General features: G+C 42.2%; 2 protein-coding genes across 7 annotated transcripts in view; both read left to right on the forward strand.

Moving 5' to 3' along the window:
• The first annotated feature begins 278 nt into the window (after positions 1-278).
• On the forward strand, positions 279-6,011 carry plcxd2 (phosphatidylinositol-specific phospholipase C, X domain containing 2). The gene is made up of 8 exons (XM_062379681.1): positions 279-759; positions 1,178-1,314; positions 1,469-1,588; positions 1,974-2,027; positions 2,154-2,309; positions 3,326-3,436; positions 3,699-3,829; positions 5,077-6,011. Exons 1-8 carry the CDS (start codon positions 657-659, stop codon positions 5,234-5,236), a joined length of 972 nt encoding a protein of 323 aa, XP_062235665.1. The 5' UTR covers positions 279-656; the 3' UTR covers positions 5,237-6,011.
• A 3,841-nt stretch (positions 6,012-9,852) lies between these two features.
• The window catches only part of phldb2b (pleckstrin homology-like domain, family B, member 2b), a 40,611-nt gene continuing 23,591 nt past the window's right edge, over positions 9,853-26,872 (forward strand). For 2 of the 6 annotated variants that reach the window (XM_062379295.1, XM_062379296.1), the window contains exons 1-5: positions 9,855-10,135; positions 17,360-17,416; positions 17,537-17,660; positions 19,004-19,102; positions 19,884-19,967. In XM_062379295.1, coding sequence (XP_062235279.1) covers positions 10,103-10,135; positions 17,360-17,416; positions 17,537-17,660; positions 19,004-19,102; positions 19,884-19,967 — 397 coding nt within the window. In that variant the 5' untranslated portion in view covers positions 9,855-10,102. Of the gene's footprint in view, positions 10,136-17,359; positions 17,417-17,536; positions 17,661-19,003; positions 19,103-19,883; positions 19,968-23,422; positions 23,613-26,872 lie in introns of those variants that run through there. The other 4 variants (XM_062379299.1, XM_062379298.1, XM_062379300.1 and 1 more) reach the window with 3 other exon arrangements.

A 26,872-nucleotide genomic window follows, 5' to 3' on the forward strand; every position in this document is an offset into this window, starting at 1 on the left:
AAACGTCGACAAGCAACAGAGAGACTGAAGTGGTTTTTAAAAAATCACTTTCAGTTCTGTTGAGGAAGAGTCTTTGAGGGAGAGGACTGGTTGCTGACTGGACTGACTGGTTGCTTCTGCTCATACACGTCCTCTTAATCATCCCACACCAGTGAAAGAGCAACTCACCTTTTACCTGAGAGATTACCCAGACCTGTGTGTGTGTGTGTGTGTGTGTGTGTGTGTGTGTGTGTGTGTGTGTGTGTGTGTGTGTGTGTGTGTGTTCCCAGGGTGGTCTTTGCTCACACAGATACGATACAGGTTAAGCCAAAAAGCAGGAGAAGGGGGATAACAAGTGGGATTTCGCCATAAGAGGATTATCCCGGTCGTTTACCACCCGCTGGTCCTGTCAACGTGAGCCCGGTTCGCCGCTTGGAGCGTTACGCAGCGCAACAGCGTGCCATAGCCTTCCCAGGAACCGGGCGAGGAGAGGACTCAACCTGGATCTGATTCACACGAGCGTTCTACAAACTATTGTGAAATGGTAATGTAACGTTTCAATATGCCATATATAGTTGTTTGGTATCTACTGGGAGCGCACGGGAGTCGCACTGGGAGTGCGTCCGCGCCGGCAAGCGGTGTCCTGATGCTTGGACTATCGACGGGCCGTCTCTGAGATGAAGACGAGACCGGCGGGGATCGGCGATGTCCATGCCGACTGGATGGGTTCGCTCCCCTCCAAGCTCAGTGCCATGCCCTTGAAGCACCTCGCCGTGCCAGGTGAGCCCGGAGCGCGTAGAGATGCCCCCTTCTCTCCATCACTGTATGGATACTGGATAGTGTGACACTGTTAAAGGACAACACAAGACAAGTGATGTGTTTGTGTGTTTGTATACTTGTACTTCCATCTTATTTTCAACTGGACCTTAGGGTGCGAGGCCCTTTGGCTTTTTCAAAGACCTGTTTGAGGGTTAAGATTTGCATTTGGGGTTAAGGTTAGAAGATTGGAGTTAGGAATTCAGTTTTGATGGTTAATGTTATAGGAGTAAGATGTGCATATAGGCTAAGGTTAGAGGTAGCCATGAATTAGTCAAAGTCAATGGGTTAGGTATAAAGCTTTGGTTAGGCTGTCCTATGCTTTTGCTCTGTTCCTTTCCTGTTGTATTACCATCACTATCATCACCTCTTTTTTAAACAGGATCCCATGATTCTTTCACCTTCTGGGTGGACGTGCATGCTCCCGTGGGCCCAGATCAGAAGGCTTATGTCAAATACCTGGCCACCATGTTCAGCGTCCTAGCCAAGAAAGTCATGGTGAAGTGGTCCATGACACAGGTACCGCTCACAAACCAGCAGGTTGCAGAGGATTTGTGAATAGACATAATTGGGGCATATATTAAAAGTTGTGCGTGTGTTTTACAGTCCAGCAGATGGGTTGTGTTTTGTTGCCAGTTGTGAGCCTAACACGCAATGTGATGTGTATTCCCAGAACCTGACTTTCAAGGAGCAGCTGGACGCTGGAATTCGCTACTTCGATCTCAGGGTCTCCTCCAAACCAAGTGAGCCAGGAAACGAGATTTACTTCATCCACGGCCTCTTCGGACACAAGGTGAGCAGAGCACGTGTTTGCTGTTCAAGTCTGTCATAGTTCTCTTTGTAAACTTGTCAAAGTTATCTGTCACCGCTGACAGTTTATGCTTTATTACATCTGCCAAGGAGATTATGTCCATTGTTTGTTGATTGGTCTTTATGTTTGTAAGCAAGATCAAAAAACTACCAAACAGATTTCCACGAAAGGGATAGATACAGTATTAATGTTTTCTTTTATATTGTGAGACTGGGCATTTTTCAACCTCATCTCCATTTGCTAACGAAATAATTCATGGATCTTAATCTGAAGAAATCCGGCCCATTCAGGGAAACTATGAGTGTTTTTAAATGTATGCACTTTTGGTTTGATGTCACAAACAACATTTTGTCTGTCTTCCCCAAAGGTCAGTGACGGTCTGCTGGAAATCAACTCCTTCCTTAGCAGACACAGGAAAGAGGTGGGAAGAACTTTCGATATGTATGTATTTATTAATGAATTAAATAAAGCACTGATTCAAAAATAATCATGACCAGTGAGAATTTTGGATGATCATCTGATGGGAGGTCACGTCTGACTGGTTTAGGTCGTGTTCCTGGACTTCAACCATTACTACGCGATGGGCGCAGAGCATCACGTGTACCTCATCAACCTGCTGCGGGAGGTGTTTGGCAGCAAGCTTTGTTACAACTGTGTCGTGGAGAGCGTTACTCTGGACTTCCTGTGGGAGAAGAGACACCAGGTGAGATCCGGCTGCATCAATGAAAGAAGTTACAACATTTACTTCACATTTCCCGCTTATTTCAGTGTTGGGGGAGATCTCAATAATCATATCATATCAAACTAGGTCTGTCTGAATTGGCAGATCTTATAGTGAGATGTGCCCACCTGCATTTTTAGGACTGTCCCATGACTGCGTGTGTGTGCAGTAGCATGCATGCATGAGTCGCTGCAGAAAAATGTTTTATGCATGCAGATCTGCAAGTAATAGCAGTGTGCAGGGGTTTATTGGATGGTGCTTTAAACCCTTGTGCTGTTAATCTGTGCTGCCTCTAACTCTCATGTACAGGAATTAGTGGTGAGCATCATCCTATTAACACGCCTTCCTCCATCCAACGCTCCTTCTCTCGCCTCACCTCATCGTATTCAGCTTTTCTTCAAGTTATTCCTCTATTGTTTTTTCCCTCGCTTTTTCCTCCTTGTACCTCCACTCACCCCCCAGCTAGACAATCCCTCCTTCTTTATTTTACCTCTTTACTTCTTACCTCTTGGTTTGCGTGTGCATGTGGTTCCTGCTTTAGATGCAGATTGTGTCACGGTGCATCTGCATTCTCCCATTCGTGTGTCTCATGCTGATAGCCCGCTATCAGTTAAATCTGGTCCTATGACCCTAATCTGTGATTGACTTAGTTGGCAAAGAAGAGAGAGCTCGAGATGGCAGCCTTCACTTCCTGCTCGGTGTGTCACTGCTCCTACACTGATGTCACAACCCGAATCTAGAGCCATGACAAAACACAAGGAAAACGCTGGATGAAGGAAGATAGTACGTTGTTTATATAGAAATGAGATGTAATGATGAAGGGTAGGATCCCATAATTATATGATAGGATTATAGATTATCATACAGTGAGATTGGTGTTAAGGTTGCAAACAAACATGTACAGGCCCCGATGTGTGTAAAGATGAAACAAGTAAGGACATTTGTAACACTTCCGCCTGTGCTGTTGTTCAGTGTCTTTCTTTTCCTGCTCTTCTCAGGTAATAGTGTTCTACCATCATCCCTCTGGTCAGGGCAACCCCAACATGTGGCCTGGCAACAAGATCCCTGCTCCGTGGGCAAACACCACTGAACCCAACAAGCTCATACAGGTCAGACTGCAAGAAAATAAGTTAAAGCTGGCCCCTAACTTCGCAATGGCCAAACATTCCCCTTGAATTCAATCAACCCACTTTAAATTGCACACACTAATAGATATATGTCCCCTTAATACACCTATACCTTTTTTTTCATCATGAGCCATTAATTACTCCCTTATATACTGATATCCTGAAAATAATCAAGAATTCTCCTATTAAAGTGAAGTTGAAGTTTAGATGAGAGTTCTTCCATTTTACATTCTCATGTCTGCAGTTCCTGCAAACCACACTGAAGGAGAGAGCCAAACATGGCTCCTTCCACGTGTCGCAGGCCATCCTCACACCCAGGGTCAACACTGTGGCCAAGGGCCTGGTCTGGGGACTCCGCAACTACCTGGTGGAGAGGTCAGTCCCCATAAGCCTGGGTCTGTTTGTACGAAAATGTGACAGAGAGAGGCATGGTGGACTATTTCATATGTGTGGAGCTAAAAAACATTTGCATGTCAACAGCATTTTTGCTTCTGATACATCCCTTTTACACATAATACATATATTCATATGCAGGATTGGAAATATGGCTTTTGTTTTAACATCTTATACATCCTAGTTTATATATTTTTAATTCTTACTATGCAAAGTGTTATTATTATTGCTGTTATTATAATAAACCGTAAACTCACTTTATCACTGTTGGAATCTCAAAATCTTTACTTTTCTTCTGCTTAGTTCCATTAATAACTCTCATATATGGCCAGAAGGGGGCAGTATAGCAAAAGCTGCAATTACCAGTCGAGTGCATGCCGTTGAAAAAAAGCTGGAACTTGATTGATTTGAAAAACGCAATGTCAACAAAAACTTTCTAGGGTGTTATATGAATATTATAAAAATACTCTCCATGCACATGTGTTTAGATTCTCTGATACAATACTATATCTCTTCAATGTTTTATCCAATATCTGGGAATAATCTATAGTCGTCAAACAGTAGAGGCTCAAACCAAAGACCAACCCATTTCATCCCTCGGAATAGAGATCTAATTTCCTAGACCTACGTTATTACTTATCCAGCTCAAAAAGAGCCCAAGATTTGAGTGGTAATATTGCTGGAAATCCTGACTTGAATCCATACCCACCCGTGCCTTTAAATCTGAGAGAGACAGTCTGTGGTGCTGGGGTATGTATGAAGCTCCTGAATAGCTCCTGGACACTGTGGCGAGACAGGAGGTGGCCTAATTTTGCCCTTCCGAGGAAACAGGATTGTTTATCGCCGCTGTACAAACACTCAGACTTCCTGGTTTTGTTCTGCTGGCGGCTCAAACATAGCACAGAAGTCACAGGGTGTTGGAAGTGATACAGTTACAGTCGTGGCATGTGTGTGTGTGTGTGTCTGTTTGTGCCAGGATCCAAAAACAGAAAGTGTCCCGGAGACTTGATTTGGAGACAATAGTGGCACAGTAGTCTCCCACTGACAGACACAAATATCACTCCCTTTCTCCTACATTGGGGAGGTTTTCTGCTATTACTCAGTTCATCTCATGTAAAGCTTTTTCCTGAGAAACTGACAACTAGAGAAACGTCTAAAATCAATCAAATTCAGCAATAATCCACTATCAAATCTAATTTCCATCCATGTCTTATTTTCGGTGGCTCTAGGAACCTGCCGACCATCATGTCCTGGGTGGAGGCTCAGAGGCCGGGGAAGGACGGCGTTAACATCATCACCTCAGACTTTGTGGAGCTCACGGACTTTGCCAACATTGTTATCAAACTCAATAACCGTCTGTTGTCCGAACAGGAGGGCAAAGCAAGATGACACATGTTTGAACAGCGGGACTGATGTGTGCTGCTGACCCATAGGGTGTGTGACTGCAGGAGCACTGAGGGCTAGATTCTGTGAAGTTAGTTTTAATGATATTGTATTTTCTTGCATCACTGATTCAAGCGAGGATTTTCATCATCAGCTGTCACAGACACGTTAAAGCAACGCTGTGTAAATTGGTCTGAGCAACAGCGCCCTCTGCAGCCACCCGTGGGGATGAATTCTGTCAGGATCCATCAAGCTCTGACTGAACTGAAACACAACTGAGCGGTGGATGTTACCCATGATCCCCGGCTTCCTGAACCAGAAGAGCAGCTACTTTAACAAACTCACCAAACTCTTTTTGAAAGCACAGTTTTGCATTACACTTGAACTCACTGGACAATTTAAGCCACTATTACATATTAAAATGCCAAAGGTACATATTGTAGACGTCAAGGTCTTAAGAATGTGTGTACACAGTAGAGGTAGTGGGATGCAACTGGAACAAATATTCTGTTTACATGCAGTTAATTACATCCATAGCTTTATGTACATAGAGTCTATAAGAGCAAAGGCCTAACGAGCTGGTGATGCAATCTGTTTACCTTGTATTCCAAACTCACTAATAATTATACAATAATAACTCTGAGCCCAAGAGCAAAGTTGGGTTTTCAACTGCTCCTGGTGTTTTACCAATAATTAAATCAACATGAAACAAAATTAGAAGTTTCAATTTGTCCTTTTTTAGTTTTTCTTTCCATGTTTAGCGAAATGTATCCACTGGGGTTTGTCGATATATCTTTAACTAGAGATGCAAACGCTGGCATCTTTAATTAAATAAATTACAGGATTTCAGTGAAAAAAAAAAAAATATGTGGAGCCTGTGCCACAATCCTCATAAAACGTAGGCAGCGATATGCACATAGCAATAAATGGTATAGGGTTTGTAGTGTTTTTGCTATTTGCGGACATGGAGACACAGAAATAGTCAGTTTATGGCCGTGTCCAGCATATGTCAATGTGCAGCACACTCCATAAAACATTCATGCATCATATAGTAACAATGGGAATGCACACTGAATTGTTTTGTATATGTCTCGGTGTGTGTTACTGTGTCTAGTGTGAGTTCACTATGGGCCCGGTGATTACTATGTGGGACATAGACACGAGTGCAGTGGCAGTCAACCTGCATTCCTGTGGTCAGAGTCGAGGGGAAGACGGAGAGGACAGAAAGACGACAGCAGAAGAAGATGAAAGTTACTCACAGAGTGGATGCCTTGATTCAGCAGAGAGGAAAGAAAGAGTAAACAAAGGGAAAGAGAGAAAAATGACAGACCTCGGCTGACTGTAGAAAGTGAGAGGGAATGAATTCCCCGGAGTGTTGATCAGTGGGAGGACGCAGAGAGGTTCCTTCAGCAGCGGCATCCTCTAACTGAGTAATTTCTGTTACTGTGAAATAGCTTGTATTGTCAAGACCATGTTGTTTACACAGTTGAGTGTGATCACCAAGCACTGCAAAGCTAACACACACACACATACACACACGCACACGCACATACACAGAGCTAAATAGTGCAGTAATTACACCTACCGTGGCAGGCATGTGAGAAAGCAGAGGAGTACGCAACCCCAAGTTATGCAGAGCATTTCTCTCTCTCTCTCTCTCTCTCTCTCTCTCTCGCCCATAACTATTGTTCAAAGATGGTTTTTGTTATTTGAAGTAGTTCAGGTATGTTCAAGTGGTATTTTTTTCAGTAATAATTTAATTATTGATATAAAAACTGAGTGAAACGTCATGATGCTGCTGCTCCATTGATCCACCGATCGCTAATGTGCAGACTCTGGCTCTGAGTGACGTCATCGGCACAAGATGGCAACGTTCGTATTGGGGATAGTGGGAGGAAATGACACGTTGCCATCTTTATTTACAACCTATTGTTCAAACTCTTTGGCTGCGAAGGATCAGGCGGAGTCTTGCTCTCAGTTTGGATCAAAGCGTCTTCAATCTAGTTTGCAACAATACCCTCAATAACCACCATTTACCTCAGTGGTCAGTGTTTAAGAGTAACCATTTTTATAAAGGTAGATTAATGGGCAGTTTACGATCTTCAAATCAAGTCCATTACACAACGGAGTGTGTTAAAAAGAGTCTGAAGACTTTCTGAAGCCACTGTACATCCACACAAGTGACGTCAGTGAGCGGAGCCAACCAGGCCATTAACATAATTACTCACAGATTTATTAGTGCTCTCTTTTAGACCACGATGACTGCAGTATTGAAACAGCTGTCAAAAACAAATGGTAACGATTAGTATCTTATGTCATGTCCTGTATCTAGCACAGAGGCAGAGGGAAGAAACAGAAAGACCTCACTTCCTCTTAAGCCACAAACAATGTCAATTTCATCCAATCATCTGCACTTGAGATGTTGTTAAAAACAAGCAGTTGGAATAGTTCCACCCACACAAGTGCAATCATTTGTTTTCAATAATTCAATTTGGGCTGGCACTTCAAAGTAACATGTTGATGTTAAGTGGTAAAGCAACTGTTTCATGCAGGATGGACTGCACTGGAAAAATCCCTTCACGTGCAAAGGAATGTAGGCCTTTAAGTAATGGCTATTAAAAACCTGTTCAAAACGTAAGCTGGAGGATTTATCCGAATGAAACTGGTCTTTCATGGCGATCTGGGATCACATGGGAGCTGAGGAATTGACTCGGGAATGCTGTGGAGCCCACGGGCGCTTGGATGATGTCACCGGGGAAAGCGCGGCAGCTCTCATGCCAGCGAGCATCCACGGAGGCCAAACAGCTCCTGGAGACACTTGACAAGAAAGAAATCAAAAGGAACTGCGAGAGTTTTATCCTGATAACTTCAAGCTGTTTCCAATTTAAGACTTTTGGCTCCTGTCTACATTGAGTTTACGCCTAAAATGGGCAAAAATAAGGGGAGCCCACCAAACAGTGGCAAGATTTGGAGGTTGCTACAGATGAGGACCTACAGGACAAACAGCTTTTTTTCATAAACTGTATATAAAGACGGACAACACATTTCCACTTTCTCCAAATATCGGTTTCGGCTTTCAGACCAATTACACTCTCTGATGACATAATGTCTCCTTATTTCCTCTGTTGCTTCTGTCATAATGACTACAGCCACCAGAGGGCTCTGTCCCTTGAATATAAATGTTTTTTTGTTTTTGCGGAATTGGCTGAAAAGACATGAACGAGATCACCCCCTTCTGATACAGGCCTACAGGCAAACCTGCATGATGTCTTAGGGCAAAGCATGACTGTACATGTAGCTGAGATTTTTCAGATGGTGCACACAACTTAAAAAGGAGCAAAGGGCATCCTGCCACTGCCTGCATACACCCGTGCAGATTATTCATGTGTTTGAGTGTGCGTGTGTGTGTGTGTGGGGGGGGGGGGGTTCAGGGGTTGTGTGTGAAATGCAATATGTGATGTCAGGGAGGATACTGCTATATAGGATCATTTTAATTGTATCTTTTTATCTTTAACATTCTGATTCTCAGTGTAAATAACTGTTATTTTGAGCAAAGCTAGTGAACCAGGCTCATGAACTCTATGTCCTCCTGGACAAATGTGCATTCTTGTCAGAGGTGTGGTGACGTTGGGTCTGTCTTGAGGTACGTTCTGGAATTCGATCATGTATTTAACTTCTCCTGTTTCATAATGAAGAGTTTTGCATTTTGAGATGGGCGTCGCTCACTACAGGTCTTTCACCAGGAGAACCCACCCACTAGTATGTTTGGTCAGTGGCGGATCTAGGATTTTTCTTAATCGGAAGCCATAAAGGTGCCACAATTAACACAGAGGGGGCCAATTCTGTTACGACGTCCATGCACACTTCCTGATTCAGTAAGGTCCACAATCAAGTCATTCCTTGTTTCCTGTTAGCGCTTCTGCTTTGAGCAAAGCTTCACATCATTGAACATATTGTGAAAATTGTCACATGTATTGCTATATAAAAAAAAACTAACAGGATAAAGGCACTTCATTTTGAGTTCAGAAACTGGAGTTTTTGAAAATCTCTATTTCAATCAGTTTTATAGCAAAATATCTGCTTTAGTGGAGACAGGGTATAAGTTACTGTACCTAAACTCACAGTATTAGGACTGGACTGTGTTGTGAGAAAAGCCGACTGGTCTGCATTCCTGTTGTAATATCATTAGTTAAACATGCGTCTTATCATTGTTTCTTATCATTGCTGCCAAGTTGTTCTGAAAGAATGCTCTCTCTCTCTCCCTCTCTCTCTCTCTCTCTCTCTCCCTCTCTCTCTCTCTCTATCTCTCTCTCTCTCCCTCTCTGTCTCTCTCTCTCTCTCTCTTTCTCTCCCCCTTTCTTTTACTCCCTCTTTATTTTCTCCCTCGCTCTCCCCTTGTCTCTATCTCTTAAGGCTTCTCCCTTTGGAACAGTCAGAATGAGAGGTCAAGTGTAGTTGGTCTGTTAACACCTGCACCTTATTCTTTGTGTGTGTGTGTGTGTGTGTGTGTGTGATTGTGTGTGAGTGAGTGAGTGAGAGAGAGAGAGAGAGAGAGAGAGAGAGACTCTCCCCCTCCCCTTGTTCCCTCTCCTGCACAACTTTCCAGCTGTTGCTGCATTCCTCTACACGTCGCAATTGGCAGGGGCCGCCGGCTTTTTCACGTTTGTGTGTGTTATGTTTGAAGTGTGTGTTTATGTCAGGGAGCCCGAGCTGCGGTCTCTCCCTATAGGCACCCAGAGGTGGCTCATTGGGAATGTGTGTGCTGTCAAGCAGAGACCGTGATCACCAAAGGGGAGAAGTGAGGGAATATTTGGATCCGGAGTTCTCGTCAGGCGACATAATCCTGGATCTGCGAGCTGCTGCTGCGTAACCATGACAGAAGTGGCCAGTCCTGCTTCAATAATGGTGAGCTCATTTTCCACTGTGTGTGACTCTCATTGGGCTAATGAGGTTCAATTTGATTTGCAGATTTTCTTCATAGGAAATAAAACACAGGAGAAGTTTTGTTTCTTTCTTATGTTGACATTTGAATCACGTTGATTATTCATTATATGATCACATTTTATTTCAATATTGCCCTTGATTACGAAAATGTAGGCATATCAAAGGACCCTCAACAGCCAATCAGAGCAGGGTTTTGACTGATGATAAATGGTTTACAGGATATTTTATATCGGTGTGTGAATAAGAGAAATTCTTCCACCATGTGTGACCTATCAGTCACAAGCTTAGGCTGATGATATAAACACAGTGTCACAGAGGACGAATATGCATGATGTGATGTAGTGTCATAAGGCTGAGACCTAAAAATTCCTATGTGGCTTTATAAAAGCAGTGCTCCTACAGAATGCTCCGCAAATGTTGAACCTGTCAAGTTGGCTCTGGCCATGATGAGGAAATCAGTTTGACATGACTTTTCCATCAGAAGGACTATTATTACCTCCAGGCCGGATAAACATCTGGTATGTTGTACGTGTGCAAATATGCATTTACATGAACATAAACATCTATACAGATGCTACAGAACTAAAATGTATCTTTTAACCGTGCAGCAGTGAATGTATATTTCTACCCTTAATTTGTAGCAGAGAGGTTGTATGGGAGTAAGTTAAATCGCCAAATCAGTGGACGTGATGACGTTTTAACACTTGATGGATTAAAAACTAAGACAACTAAATTAATACAAATATCTCAAGATGAAAAAGACATCATACATGGAGAAAACAAAGTAAGACAATGAGATTCAAGAGCTCTTTGGGATGAGGACAGACGCTGGTGTCAATGCGGAACTTAAAATTAAACAAAATGCATATGATTTTTTTATTCTTATCTTTGTGAAGATCACATTACCCTTCATCCCTGGATTCTTTACTCTGTGATTTCCTACATCCCTTTTTTGTCCCGATCTCCCCTTCACGCTCTGTTTGTCTCTCCTCTTATCTCACATTCCTCTTTTCTTTTCTATCCATCGTTTCATTTCACCATGTGAGCCATTAGCACTAATGTGGGTCATGTGTCCCTCCAGAACTTCCCTGTTCCTCCACTTGTGGACATTTTCAAAGACACACACTCAGTACATATTTGATTTAGATTTCCTCCTACTCTGAGTCATGTGCAGCAACAATGGACTTTGATTCCTGTGAGGACCTTGCCTTTTGGTAAATGAAAGAAATGTGTGGGAGAGTTAGAATTTGGTTTAAACAATGCTGGCACGTATTTGTGTTTGGCAGGAGTTGAATGTCAGGTTGTGTTAATCGGTTTGCTGAGTTCACACCAAACATGAACGCAAACACAATGTATGTTTGGTGTAAAAAACAAGAAAGGTATTCTGACCCTTTCCCTTTTTACTTTCTGTTTTGCTGAAATGTTTAAACTCGTGTCCACTTCAGTGTACATGCAGCACCCAACAATGACAAAGCTAAAGCTGTAATTTTAGACAATTTTTAACAAATGTCTTTAAAGGAAACTAGAATTACCACCTCTGCCAGCCCGTCAAGCTGTAGGAAATATGGTCAAAATCATCTTCTCCTGAGTTATGGCATTAGACGAAAACATTATAATGTCAGGGCGGCTTGGTGTTGTAGTGGTTAGCAATGCTGCATCAGGGTAAGGTTCGAATCCCGGCTTGGCTGCACATTCTGCCTGTGTGTGTGCGTGGGTTTTCTCCCGCCACAGCCCATAGACGTTGGGGTTAGGTTAATTCCAGACTCTGGATTGTCCGGTGGTGTGAATGTGAGCATGAATAGTTGTTTATCTTTGCGTGTTGGCCCTGCATCTAGTGGTCGGGACCTCAGAGTGCGTCAAAGGTTCACCTTCCAACTGGACGATGACCCCAAACACGCAGCCACGACACGACAGGAGTGGTTTGAATGACAGCTCTTTGAATATCCTTGATTGTTCCAGCCGGAGAGATGACTTGAAACATATCAAACACCCCTGGAGAGGCCTTGAATTACCCCGAGCTCCACTGATTTACAGCTCAAGAACGTCTGCAGAGCTGACAATCTCCAAAGCAAAGCTCGTCGCTTCATACCCAGAAAGAGTTAAGGCTGTACTTTCTGTAGACAGTGCTTCGACAAGGTCCTGGGTTAAGGATCTGAGTTTATCAAGTGATGTTTCGGGGTTTTCTTTTTAATACATTTTCGCTTTGCACTTATGGGGTATTGACGTTAGGTTGAATAACCGGTTTGAATGATTTTAGCAGAAAGCGACAAAAAATAGGTCTGAATACTTTATTAATAAACTTAAAGTGTCTTGTGGAATCACGGACTGAGAATTATAGTGTTTTATAATCTGTGTGTGTTTGAAGGGGCTGTTATCTATGTCGCGTGTGCCTGAATGACTCGGGCTCGTATTAAACTAATTAAAGTCCTGTTGAAGCTGATTTAGACACGTGCGTTGCTCCGTACGAGGTCGCCTGAGACGACTCCTTATTAACCAGCATCTGTGATACAATACTGGCTTTGTCAGGTGGGAGGAGGAGAGGGTGACACTGGAATGTGAGGGGAGGAGATGTCAGTGAGGAACAGAGAGATGGAGAAAGAGAAGCCAGGCAGAGAAACGAGCAAAACAGATTAAACACAGGCAACACTCGTAAATATATATGAGACTGAGAGCAAAAGAAGAAGACTGAGAGCAAAAGAAGAAGAGGAGGACTTGTTTTGGCTTCGTATCAAAGGAAATAAAGTTAGGAAGACAGAAGGAAGGAGGAGATCCTGTAATAACCAGTTGACGCCAAACGCTCATATTTTAAAGAGCAGCTGAAGAGTGGTGGAAAAAAAGACACATGATTATACCACATGTATAACACCCAGGCATGTGCAAAAGCACTACTCAACACAGACACAGTATTTTCACTGATACTCTGCAAGAGGTAAAAAAAACAACTTCACATTCATGTCAACCGGCAATATGTTGTTTTCTGACCTTGCTTGATTCATTTCATCAGCAGTTGGCTTGTTTTGAACAGATGGAAAACAATGCATTTGATTTTAAATTAAACACTAGTGTCTCTATACTTTTAGTCATTAGTCATTATTTTATTCTCCTGTTTAACAACTATATTTGGCTCCTCTTCCGATCCTGTCATTATGACGACAGCCACAAGAGGGCTTTGTCATTTGAACCTTAATGACCTTTTATGGCATAGTCCGGCTCATGGCCATCATCTTGAAGAGGCACCTGCTTCAAAAGACCCTGCAGCCTCAGGCCACTGTGTGCCCCTTTAATAACGCGGCCAGATGCAGTGAAGAAGCAGATGGCCAACATCAGACAATCAGATATCTGCCTTAAAGTAGACGTAAAAAAATACTGATGACTTGCCTGTTGCATAATCCTCTGCGCTTGCTGCTTTTGAAATTGTTGGTGTTGGAATCCATATTCCAAAGGCAAATTCATGCACAGACCAAAAAATTCTAAAGTTCCGATTTTGAGTCGCCCACATTGAAGATTTTACTGAAGATTGTCAAAGAAGTCATACATGTATGCAAAGAACTCTACGACGCCAACTAGTGCTCAATTCTCCAAATCAGTGACATAAACAATGGTGATGGAAATGGCACTGAGATGTGGTCATGACCTTATTACAACCAGGAAAGCAGAAATAATGCAGAAGGAAAACAAAACAGGAGGAAAAGACCAAACAGATGGAGAGGAAATACAGAGGAAATTGAGGTAGTAGACAGAGGGATGAAAGCAGAGGATGAAATAGTAGTAGCCCTGGATTTCAGGGTCTTTCCGTTCTCGTATCACGGATTCTCTCCCTGTCTTTCATCACTTTCCCTTTTTTTTTCATTAATTCATGTATCTCTCTGTCTCCAGATGCAGGTTAAACACAGCATTCTTGAGGGAGACTCAGCTGTTCCGCAGATGGGATCAAAGACAGTTTGTGGGTGCATGCACCGTCTCAACTGCAGATTTAGAAAGAAAAATGTATTTTCAAAGTTATTTCAGCCAGTCTTCAATTATTTAAGGTGCGAGTTCTGAAGTACACCAGATTTAGGATTACAGGTGTTTAAAGTATGAGGTTGGGGCCCAAGATTTACATGCTTATGCTTATTTTTCCCATATTGCATATAGTGACGGAAAATGTGGGGCACGAGAGGGTGAGAGAGTTTTAAACATCAAGTTAGAAGTTGAAGTCAAAGTCAAAGTGCATGTCACATCATTCAAAAAAAGAAAGGTTCTTTGTTATTTGATGCTATAAAAATGAGGTAACAAGTCATGACGATTGTTTGAACGCACATTTCGGCAGGACCTTGATCCTATTGCTCCATCCCTGATCCCTACTGTGCAGACTCTGGCTACCTAAAATAATAGAATGAAATAATTTGACACTTGTTTTGCCATTTTAGTTTGGTCAGTGTCCTATCCACAAACATGGTGGAGGCAGTGTTTATGACCTCTACGACAGCCAGCCACCAGCGGGAGACAGATTGTCCTCACTTTTGGGGATTATGAGTCATGTCGTCTCTCTTTATGTACAGTCTGTGGTTTAGACTGAAACACAACGTACACCATGTTAAAGCCAAAACAGTGAGCTAAAAGACGATAACAAGGTGTGTAGATCACCAGGAAACAGCAGAGTCGACTGATACCTGTCTGTGGGTTCACTCTTCTAATTTTTATCAATATTGTTTAGTTGTTTAACCCTTTATGCCCACATTTACCCCAACCAGCCAGTAGTTCAAAGGTCCTGATAGCATCAGATTTGGAGTTTGGATCTAAGAACCTGAGGAAAACTCCAGGATGCCATGGCCAGAATCTGAAAGTCGAGGAAGGGGGTGGGTTGACACACTTCACTGCTTTACTTTAGCTAGAGCACAACAAGGCCGGGGAGATGTGTCCTGACCTGCCCAGACCAAAGCTCACCTGGGGAGAAGAAGAAAGAGAACGACAGGGACACAACGTTTGGGAACAATAGAGTTAAGAGAGGAGACGAGGGGGAGAGTTGAGGAACCCGTCCGGAAAGGACGTACAGGAAGGAAAGAATTGGGAGGAGAGAAAGAGGAGGAAAGAGCTTTGTCACCATTTTTCACAACAGTCTTCCTTGAACTTTGAGATTTGACTATGACCTTGATTTCTCGTCTGGACTTCGTAACTCTTGTCGAGCTGATGTTGCCATCACACGTTTGTGTGTTTGCTTTGTCTACACCAGAGAGGAAAAAAGAAAAAAACTCAGGAATGTGGGGCCTCATATCTTCATGCGATAACAAAAAGAGCTGATGCGTGACCGTATTTGTGGATGTTTGTGTGTGTACGTGTGGGTATAAGAGCTACAAGGGTGGTGTGTGTGTCTGTATGTTTGAAGGCAATAAGGGTGTCAAGGCAGCAAAAGGAAGTGAACTCAGAAAGGAAGCTGGCACTGAATTAGAGGAAGTGCCACGGAGCTGACTTTAATTTGTGCTTCCTCTGCTAGTGATTGGAGGAAAGAACGGTAGGGAGGGGAGAGTGACAGTAGAACGGCCAGAGGATGGGGCGAGGAGAGAGAGAAAATAAAGAAGATGAGACAAACAGTCGAAGAAATAGAGGAGTAATTAAGCATCAGGAAGGAAAAACTAAAAATGGTGGTTAGGACAACAAGGAGAGAGAAAATGGAAGAAGGGAAGAGATGACAGAGGGTGGTCAGGAAGATGTGGTTGGGGTGGTTTCCTGTCAGCAGCAATAATCTCTGCTATGGTGAGAAACTTTGAATGGGGGAAGCACTATGTTTGTTAACAGCACTGGAGACACCATGCAGGGGCTGGTTGGGTTGGATGGAACCTCTGTCACACCAGAGACCAGTTTTGGTCAAATGTAAATATGTATAAAACCAAACCAGTCTTTCCCTGACTTTAACAAGTGCTGTGAAGGCTTACACATAACCACACAACAAGATGAATTATGCTGATGTCACTACAAAAAGATATTGTGCTGAAAGATCAAATCCGTTCACTATGAAAATTAAAGCAAAAGTTTATCTCCTCATGACCATGAATTGGCTAACATAATGTCCCTGTTAATTTATGACATATTAGCCATGACAGCTTGACATTCGAACTTTGGCACAAAAGGGAAGCCAATAGTAATGGTTCATCCTCTGGGGAGAAGGAGGTTGTGTTTTCATTACTGTTTTGTCTTTTTGTCAAACTTTAAGCAGGATTACGTAAATATTGCTGAGCTGACTTTCTTGAAACTTGGTGAAATGGTGCGATGTGGGCCAATGGAAAGTTCATTGACTTTGGAGTGGATTCCATCTTACAGGAATTTTTTTTCTCATTTTCTGTAACATGACAAAAACAAGTTTCTTACATTGTGTGAATTGCTCATGACAAATAAGAACACTCAGTATACCTCTGCAAAGGATAGATATCAGTTCCCTAAATGTTCCTGATTTTTTTCATCAAGATTTATTCCCTTGGGAAATAAAGAAATAGTTTAAAACGCCCTATCTTGCAGAATAAAGAAAGTAAAAATAAATATTTGATCTGCACCTAAATTAATTTGGTCTTTCCTGATCCATATCACATCCTTCCAAGTTTTGTGGAAATCCGTTCGCTTGTGTTTGTGTGAACTGACTGACAAACAAACAAGCTCACCAAACAAATGGATGGGTTAGTAACATATCTTCCTTGGCCGTGAAAATGCAGAGATAAAACAATATCAGGCATTTGAACATTTATAAATAGATTCAATTTGGTGTCGATCCTGATAATGATCCAGATATCTTGTTTCAAAACATGGACGTGATAATATGGTGATAAAGTGGCCAATCAGCCTTGGAGGAGGAATGTGCTCTCAGAGTGACTATCTGTGTTTTCATGGAACATTTCTACCAGTTCTCCCCAATACAAGCCTGTGTTGTTGTGTGTGTTTGTAATTTTGCTCTCCATTGGGTTTTTTCCCTGGATGACTTTCACACAGGGAATTCCTCTCATGTGGGAACCGAGCATGCCACTCATCATTTTTCTTCTTTGAGTTTATAAGTAAATGGGGCTATGTTAGGGTAAAAACATCTGTGCACATGTGTTCAGCTAACTCTCTACTCTATAACTTTGCTTTCACATAGAAAATATTTGTGTCCCTACATGAGTGTGTTAACGTTTGACCTTTTCAACAAAAAAACTTTACATGATTTGCTTTTTGCTGCAGGACTCTGAGAGGATGTTCCAACCGGAGTCAGATCAGATGTCTCCAGTTGAATCGAGGGTAAGGCAATACACACAAGTACATTTGTTGTTTCATGAATGAACAAATAATGGATTATATTAGATAGAAGTTTTTCCGGATAAAAAAAATGTATCTTTCTGCACTGACTGATTCTTGCAGTCTCCAAACCTGGACCTGATCGACACAGGGAAGGGGCTGAAGGTCCAGACAGCGACGCCTCATCTTGTTAGCTTGGGCAGCGGGAGGCTGAGTGTGGCCATTACGCTGCTGCCGCTGAAAGAAGGTAAAGCACATGCAGCAGAGACATGGAAGGATTACACTCACAGTCAGATCTTCATCCTTATTCCTCCCTAGTTGTTTTCTTTCTCTGCCCTTCCTTCTCTGCTTTTCCCTATTTTTCCATGGTTTCTGGAGACCAGTGCTGGGAGTGGTGCAATAATTGAAAGTGTTACTCTATCCTAGGTCATAATAAAGCCGCACAGGAGGACTGAAACCCATACTTGTACAAATTACTGCATAAACATCCCCGGGTATTTCTGTTTATTTTTATTGGGGAAAGAGAATTATCCCACTCTTGAGCTTCTGCACAGCCTGAACTCACAGTTTACCATAAAAATGATGACAACAACCCAAACAGTTGTAAAACAGCGATGACTCACACTGCACGGTTTCATGGAAGTGATTTAAACAAAGAGTGAAATCCCCTTCTTCCAATCAACTGAGAGATTGACATCCAGTATATCATGTTTTATCATTATTATGCATTATGTTTTCAGGTTGTCCATCCATCCCATTTTTTAACAGAAATATTTCGGGAACACCTTAAGGGAATTCCATCATATTTAGTACAAATGATCTGTTGGATTTGAGGATGAACTGATTCGATTTTGGTCTTCAGAACGCCTTGAGTGAATGCTTGCAAATTTGGCACATACGTTTACTTGACTCATGGAATCATTTATAGGATTTTGGTGGTCAAGGGACAAAGGTCAAGGTCCCAGTTGCTTCACAAAATATGTTACTTGGCCTCTTGAACATATGTCAAGAGAATTTCTTCAAATTTGGACCAGTTCTGGACTCAAGGATTATCTGATGAACTTTCTGTGGTCAAAGATCATCTGAGTGTTGAAAAAAATGAATGCAGACTGAAACCGCACTGGTTGCATACAAGCAAAGGGTTGACACAGTATATTTAACAATATTAATGGAACAAATACAGTACAAAGGTCGATTCAGCAGAGTCAGCATTGTGACATTTTAATTTTCTACTTTTTCATTGTTAAATAAGCCTTGCCACACATTTTCTCCCTTCTTGGTGTGTCCTTCCATTTCACTCAGGAATGCCAATAATGTGAACAAGCCATTTGAGGACAAATGGGGATCTATTTTTCTCCACAATGTATCTACTGAGGAAAAAGAATAATCAGTTCCAATTCATATTGTAGAAGTGCCTCTTTAATTGCTGGCATACACGATAGTTTAGTTGTTTAACTGAGATGAAATAAAGATGCTGTCAATGAGTGTTTGGTTCAGATGGTGTGTTGTTCTACATTAAGCCTGATTTCATTTATATATTTCCTATATTTTCCCTCAAATGCTGAACACATGTATTTATTGATGTTGCAGGGGTGACTCGCATCGGCCGGGACGATGCTCCAGTTCCTCAGGATATCACCATCCAGGGGCAGGGCATAGAGGCGGAGCACTGCCTCATCTTCAATGAAGGTTTGTCTCATTTCACTTTCTCTCAATAGAATTGTAACACTGTCTGCCTCTTATTTTAGAACATGTGTACTAGATTAGCTGAACATAGATTACATTTATACATTGCAAAGTTTGCATGGGCCATTGACTCCAAATTTGTTTATCTTTTTTATTGTTTACTCCCAACATCTTACTTTTATTGAAACTATTAAATGTACTGGAAAACAATTCTGCCTGTGAAGTGAGATTACAATTTATGAAAAGAGGATTAATTATTGTTTGAAATCTGCAGCACAATTTCCCGCAACACACTTGCACAACACTGAATGGCCTGATCTTTTGAGAAAGATAATCTTTTATGATAAGATTTAATGAGCTATTTAGCTAGACAACTGTGTGTAGGCACACTGTACAGTGTATTGAGTGAAGGAGGGATCACAGTTTGAGTTTGTACTGCTGCTGTTAGACTCTACAACCATCTCTGCTCCGACTGGACCACATGATGTACCTCACTCAGCTTTTCAACTAATTTAACAGTGCGAGCATTTTTTTACTATCTGTGCAAATTCAATTACATGTGTTGTGCAATCTTATCTTATCTCCTTTTATCCCAAAAAAAAGGATCTTTTAAACACAGAGTGATAAACACTCTCAATTCAGTGGATATTCCTCTGTGGCACATTGTCTTAAATTGTTTCAGATTAAAAGGGTTTTTTTATGACAATGGTTTTGTGTGTGGTAGGATACAAATGAAAATTGATAGTCTGTAAAGCTGAGCCTCTTCTCATATCCACTCCAACAGGAGGGGTGGTGACCCTGGACCCCTGTGGTCACCTCTGCAGTTTGGATGGAGTCCAGGTCACTGCGCCTACACCACTGACACAGGGTGAGTGCTTCAGTGTACAAGCTTTGAAATATTGCCACCTACTGGTCAATAGTAGTAAAGTGCCCTAAAGTGCCCTAAAGTTCCCTAAAGCCTGAGTCATATGCATGCACAATTGACATTACACTGAATTCTGCAAAAAGTATATCTATGCAGGGTGTGTGCGTGCGTGCACATAAATGTATGGGCCCATGTGTGTTCCTCCCAAAGCTATGGGTATGTGTGTTGTAATGCATGTTCTTGCACCTCTGGTTTGCTTTAAATTTTGTAGTGATATTGAAAAGTGAGCTGCTACAATGAGTCACAGCTTCTAGAAACTGCAGAGGACACACTCTTCAACTTTACATTAGACTGCAGAAAACAACACAGACACACACACAGAGAGAGAGAGAGAGAGAGAGAGAGAGAGAGAGAGCAGTCTCCCACATTCTCTTCTCCTATCTTCCTCCAGCCCTGCCCATGTGCCTGTGTCTGATTATCCTCTCCCTGTATCTTGATTAGTTCATCTCCTCTGACTGTCTTCTCTCTTCTTCTCTCTCCCCCAACGTCCCAGGATTTTTGCAGCTGCACAGCACATTCAGTATCACAGTGTTTTGCCGTCTGTGCCACTTTCCACTCTGCTTCCCTTCTTCTTAAGCTCAATTTTTTTAGTTCACAGACACGTTTTTTTGCATTAAACCAGCTTTTTGTTTCACTGTGTGTCCATCCTTCCACTTTGCACTTTTCTCCTTTTCACCGTGCCCTGTGTGGCCTGCCCTGTTTCGGGTTAAATATTGACAGGCCTATGTATCCTCCCACCCTGCCTGGCCGATTCAAATATTGACAACATGTCGGTGTGTCCACACACAGAAGGCCAGGGCATTGTGAAGAAGCAGGTCTGGGGAGGGGATGGATTGAAAACGAAAGGATGGAGGAAGGGAAAAAAGGGGTTAAAAAAAGGGCATGGTTTGGAAAATCATGCAACAAGTGAGAGAGAGAGAGAGAGTGAAAGAGAGTGACAGAGAGAGAGGGTGAACTCAATGTTGAGTTACTCCAACCACACACGCATTCTCTTACAGAGTCTGGAGATGATTAGCTTTGTTTAGGAAGTGATCTACTCTGTACTTGGGACTTGACCTGGAATCACATCAGCTTCACTACTAACTCGCTGGATCAGCGGGAGATCGCTGCCTCACAGCAGGAACATTCCCGGGTCGAATCCCAGTTTGACCGCAGCCTTTCTATGTCTTGAGTCGCCCAATGTCCGCTGGGATTAGCTCCAGCTCCTCCTGCAGCCCTCAAAGCATGGGCAGTAATGAATGGATGTGCAAATGTTTAGAATAGTTAAAGTAAGAATAATAGCAGTGTTCCTTAACAGTCCAGAAGCCTTTACATATGCAAAGTTTTTCCAATGGAAATTCGGTTTTCCCAAGGAAGCAGGTCTCTTATATCTCTCCTGTCAATACGGAGTAAGAAAGAAGACTTCAGGGAGATTAGTCTTAACCATTATAGATTAATATTGCTACATGATCAAACAACTGTGAGGCATATGAGAGGGGTTTCAAACATTCAATGCTTGAGATGCTTAATTTTCATAATTATCTGTCATTCCAAGAATATGGGGGAGGCCCGGAACCCAATCTCACCCTTGTTAAATCCACCCCTGCTTGTACCAGAGCATAAAATGTTCACACAGCATGAGACACACAGAAATGATGGCAATTAAAAATCACTGTGGGCCAATAACTGCACTGACAAACAAGCAGTGTTACTAATGCAGGCCTCATTAATTCTGCTTTTTTTATTTCTGAACACATGTCAGCAGGGGTTTAGGAGCCTATAAAATTCAATCTCCCAGCAAACACACCAGTCTGGAGCCAATGCAAATCTAGCTGCTGAATAAAATGCACCTTCTCTGAACAGCCACTCCGCCCCCCGTCAGTCTCCACACACACATGCACCGTCTGCACCCCGTCTGGGTTCATGTCTCGGTTGCAAATCACAAATTGTCTAAATGAAACACGGGTAGCACAGACCCCTGACTTGGGGCTGCAGGGGGCAAAGTTCTCCCAACAAAGCCTTTGTCTTCTCAGTGGTGTCTCTTCCTTTCCTCCATTTTACCCTCTCAATTTGTCAGACCCTAAAATCTCAATCAACCCCTCATCTGTTGTTTCATCTTAGAAGCTTCTTTTGAACTACATTGTGGTAGAAGAACTCATCAGAACCCAGCCGCCGGGCTATTTTTACCAGATTTAACAGGTCGTAACACCTCACCCTGGTTTTCGCCTCTTTACACTGGCTTCCAGCACGTTTTAAAATTAATGTTAAGGTTATTTCTAATCATTTACAAGGCTTAATGGTGTGACTCCTCAGTGTCTTGTGGATCTTTTATCCTCACACAACCCTGCTTGCACCTTGAGATCCTCTGGCAGGGGCCTTTTAACTGTTCCAGATTCTTGGCCAAAGACATAGGGGGACAAAGCTTTTGAAATAAGAGCCCCGAGGCTCTGGAACACCCTGCCAGAGGAAATACATCAGGCTATGTGAGTAGCTTCCTTTGAATCAAAGCTTAAAATATACTTTTACCATAAACCATTCCATGATTTTAACTTGCTCTGCCAAGGAGGTTATGTTTTCGTTCGTGTTTGTTTGTTGTTACTAGGACTACGCAAAAACTATACCCAACTGACTTCCATGACAGTTTGTGGACAGGGGCATCACCCCAGGAAGAACCCAGGGATCAGCATTCACTTTCCTCAGCATTTGGAGTTAGGGCGTTTTCCAGCATTTGCGTTAATTTCCCGGGAAATTAAGTTATGGATCTTGACGAAAAACATTTTAATGTGATTTCATTAAGGGATCGGCTTTGGTGCAGGTATGGTTGTTTTCTAGTTTTTACCAACATTTCTTTCACATTTTTATTTTCTTTGAAGACTGCTCTTGTTTTTAAACATTTTTTTGAGAAGCACTTTTAAACTTCGATTTGAGAAGTGTTCTACAAATAAAGATGTTATAATTAAAATAGAATTCAGCCACCGATTTTAAAAAGTTGTTTCCAAAGTCATTCTCTACAGTCTAACTGGTGGGGGGTTACTCTGACCCGAGGTATGTCAAAGAGAAAGAAAGAAAATAGGTAGGTAGACAAAGAGAAGCTGAGGGGGCGTCAGACGAATACCTCACTGTCGAATGGTCTTTAAACCCCAGCTACACATGGGGGTGAGGGCATGTGACTCTACTGCTTTAAATGCGGTTTTCAACACTTAAAGTCCTGTTTTCTCTCCTTCACTCCTTCATTTTCTTTGAAGAAGTAAAGACTTTGAAGACATCTTAGTACAATTACAATTGTTGGTAGTTAAAACTGTGCCCTCTTGAAAATGCCGAAGCCTCCTCCACCCCCTTCCCTTCCCAAAGGTTGGTTCAGTCCTGGAGTCTGGCTGGTGGATAGTAAATCTGTGAACTTTCCTCCTCGCAGAGTCAACACAGGCAGACATCAACCCACACAGTGAGAGAGAGAGCGAGAGGGGGGAACAGTGGTTTAATAATTCATTTATCCCCGTTTTCCTTTCCTTGAGGAAGACTCAGGTTATGTTGTAGTCATTTATCCCCAGTGAACAGGAAGAAGTGTGGGGTTTCTGTCGTGAGAAGTGCGCACTGAATGGGAATCAAGAGGTGTGTAACGGATTTCTTTCTTTTTCTCATCGCTTCGTGCAAAGAAGCAACAGTTAATGAACTCAACTCTCTATTGAGACAGTTCGACTTCACTGTGTGTTTTAGATTCGTACCTCGCAATTTTTTGTAAATGAAATAGTTGGTTGTGTTAATTTGCGACGCTACACATCTTATTGCCGTCTGTTAAACTTAATCAAGTGATTAGGAATTTGTTGTCATCATGCTAGCACGACCTTCCTGCCCCTTTGTTTGTGTGCTTGTATGTCTTTGATTGTGTGTGTGTTTGTTTGTGTGTGCAAAGCTGATTCTGGATATGATGGGTGTGTGTGTTCAGACTCTCCTTCACTGACTCGGATTATGGCTGATTCACCTTGACCACAGCACACTAAAGAAAAGTTAAAATATACTACATTTTATTATGTTCAGTGGTTAAACAAAAATAAAATAATCTAAATCAACATGTTTTAAAGTTGACTGAAATGAGCCAGATGTAACCAAACGTGTGGTCAGAATCGATATGGTTCAGTATCATGTTGTGATCAATGTTTTCAAACTAGCCTCACGTGCTCTTTGGACATGTTTGGCCAATCATCTCAATCTGAAACCGCACTGTTCTCATCACTGGTCGATAGAATTGCATTTGCTTAAACGATTATCTTACGCGACACTTAAATAAGCAATGTAAGCTCTCTGTGCCAGCCAGGATAAACAGCTTTCCTTCAACAGCAGATATTGCCTCCTTTAATTTGAAAGATGTACATTTATTTGTGTGTTACATATTGAAGAATTGGTCACCTCCACCATGGAGTTAATGTTTTCACCTCTGTTTGTCAGTTTGTCGGTTGATTTGTTTGTTTGTTAGCAAGATTATACAAAAACACCTCGACGGATTACCACAAAACTTGGTGGAAGGATGTGGTATGGGTAAAACTACGGTGCTGATCCCAGAATTTTTTTTATCACTTTCCTCAACATTGCAAGATTTCTGTTTATGTGCATTCGGTGTGAATCTAAAACTGGATCTGTTGACATTAAAAGTGGTTTCATGAGTGGACTTTTGGGCCTTGGCAGAGGTATGCAGTTAACCGAGTGCAACTCTAGTTAAAATGTTCAGTAAATCGTCTTTTAAAAACAAAATTAAGCCACTTAGATTCTATGGAAGCAGCTAGAACTACAGCAAATTGCAAGGTCCATCTGCCACAACAGATCAGTATCAATATGAATCAGTAGACCTGAACTCACTGAACTGATCGTTTTTTAACTCGATGATTTATTTTGCCTTATGCTTCACATGGCATGTTCGTTCAGCAGGAGCTAAGTTGTGAATCAGTGCAGCCGCTCAGGGTGGGAAGTCAAACTCGTTCCATCGCACCCTGCTTGTGGTTCATCGCCTGCACCTTTTAATGGAAATAAGCTAGTTGCGTCGGCCTTGGGCTAAAATAAATTAGCTGGGAGGATCCCAGGGTGGTGTGGGTGCATGTGAGAGAGAGAACTATCCTGAGGGCATGAAGAGAGTGTGCATGGTCAGGATACCTGACACCTGTAAACAAAACCTGCTTCATTGTTCTGGGTGTATTGTTTTCATAAGTCTTTCTTCTGCCTGCCTCCAGCGTATATATTTGTTCCTCTTGCGCTACAAATATAAATGAAAGATAGATCCTTTTTGTCATCCATTTGTGTTTACTTTATGATTAATCAGAGGTTGCGGAAGGTTGAGGTGGATCTTTGCAGATACGATTTGAAATGGAGCAGAGAGAAGATGGCTTCTGAGCTGGTGCTAGGCCACAATATGCTTGGGAATGAGAGCGAGTGTGAAATAATCTACACCAACTCCCTTGAGAAAGATCAGCCTGGTGTTTGTGATGATAGAGCTGCAGCCGTTTGCCCCAGAGAGGGTTAATTTGTGGTTTTGAGGCCAAGTCACACTCCCACTGGGACCTGTGTGTGTATCTGCATCTTGAGCATGCCTGAGTAAATTCCTCTTCAGTTAAGTACCATGCGCGTCCTTTTTTCAGGATCTTAGCAACATTAGGAGGACAGACAGTTTTTCAAACAATGCATACATTTTGATTTAAAAACAAAAATGATTGACAAGCTGCACTTTGAACGTTTTAAGTGTTATCACTTTGGACATCCAAACTGAACGATTAGCAGGTAGTATGGGATCTTTGTCATTGGTTTATTTTCATTCTAACCCAATGGTATTCATTTGCCAGTTCCTCCACTTATGTTAACCAAACAGAGAGGCCGTTTTGAGTTTCCCCCTCCCATAACATTGCGGCAAGAGTTTAGTTTGTTCGGATCTACGTAGGGACGTAAATTGACTCCAGACGTGATGCAGCTCCTACATCTGTGTCCTCAAAGACTCTGAGGTCTGACTTTGTAGATTGCAAACTTTCAATTATCCTATAAATGTATACGCAGACTAATTTCGAGTTTTATTGTTATTGAAGAAGGTCTGTGCCCTATGTACTTGTTGGGGGGTGCTGGCGCCCCATGCTTCCAAATTCAATAAGCCGGTAAACAAGAAAACACGGGGACAAGATTAAAAACGTGTTTTGTTGTGGATGTGGTACGTCTTTGTGCGCGGAGGGGAGCGAACATGTGTTTGTCCTGAATAACTTGCATAAAATAGTTATTTTCGGACGTCAGACTTAAATTTGATCTGTGTGGAAGAAATTATGATTATGCTGTTTGTTCCCTTGTTATTGTATTAGATGAATTTAAGGGAGTAAGTCCTAAGACTAGGATAGAAAAACGTCTCCATATATCTGCTAGAAAGGCATTCAATGGAGCCTGTCCCTGTGCCAAGGCCCCAACAAGTTCAATCAAGCCGCACCACAGAGCACACACTCATAGATCAGTCAACTTGCTCATGGGTCTCCTGCTGTGCTCTCACATCGGCACCTCAGCACTTTCTGCAGACTTTATACCAGGGGTCCAGGATGGGAAAGTCTGCAGAAACTCCAGAGCCTCCCACTCTGACATTTGTGTTCACAGACACGCGCCTGATCTGGAGGATCTCCCGAGTTCAGTGCATGTCTCAAAGCAGCTCTAGTTTGTTGGAAATGCGCTCAGTAGTTTTTGCGTAATCCTGCTGACTCAAAAACAAGCAAACGGGACAGTGGCTGAACCTAACATTCTTGGCGGAGGTAATAATAACTCAGGGTCCAAAACAGAGAGAGGAAGTATAATGAATACACAATATATTTGTTGTTATCTCGTTCACATGGACACACATAAGGCTACTATTTGTTTAT

Source organism: Platichthys flesus, chromosome 21, assembly GCF_949316205.1.
Source record: "Platichthys flesus chromosome 21, fPlaFle2.1, whole genome shotgun sequence".
Taxonomy (NCBI): domain Eukaryota; kingdom Metazoa; phylum Chordata; class Actinopteri; order Pleuronectiformes; family Pleuronectidae; genus Platichthys; species Platichthys flesus.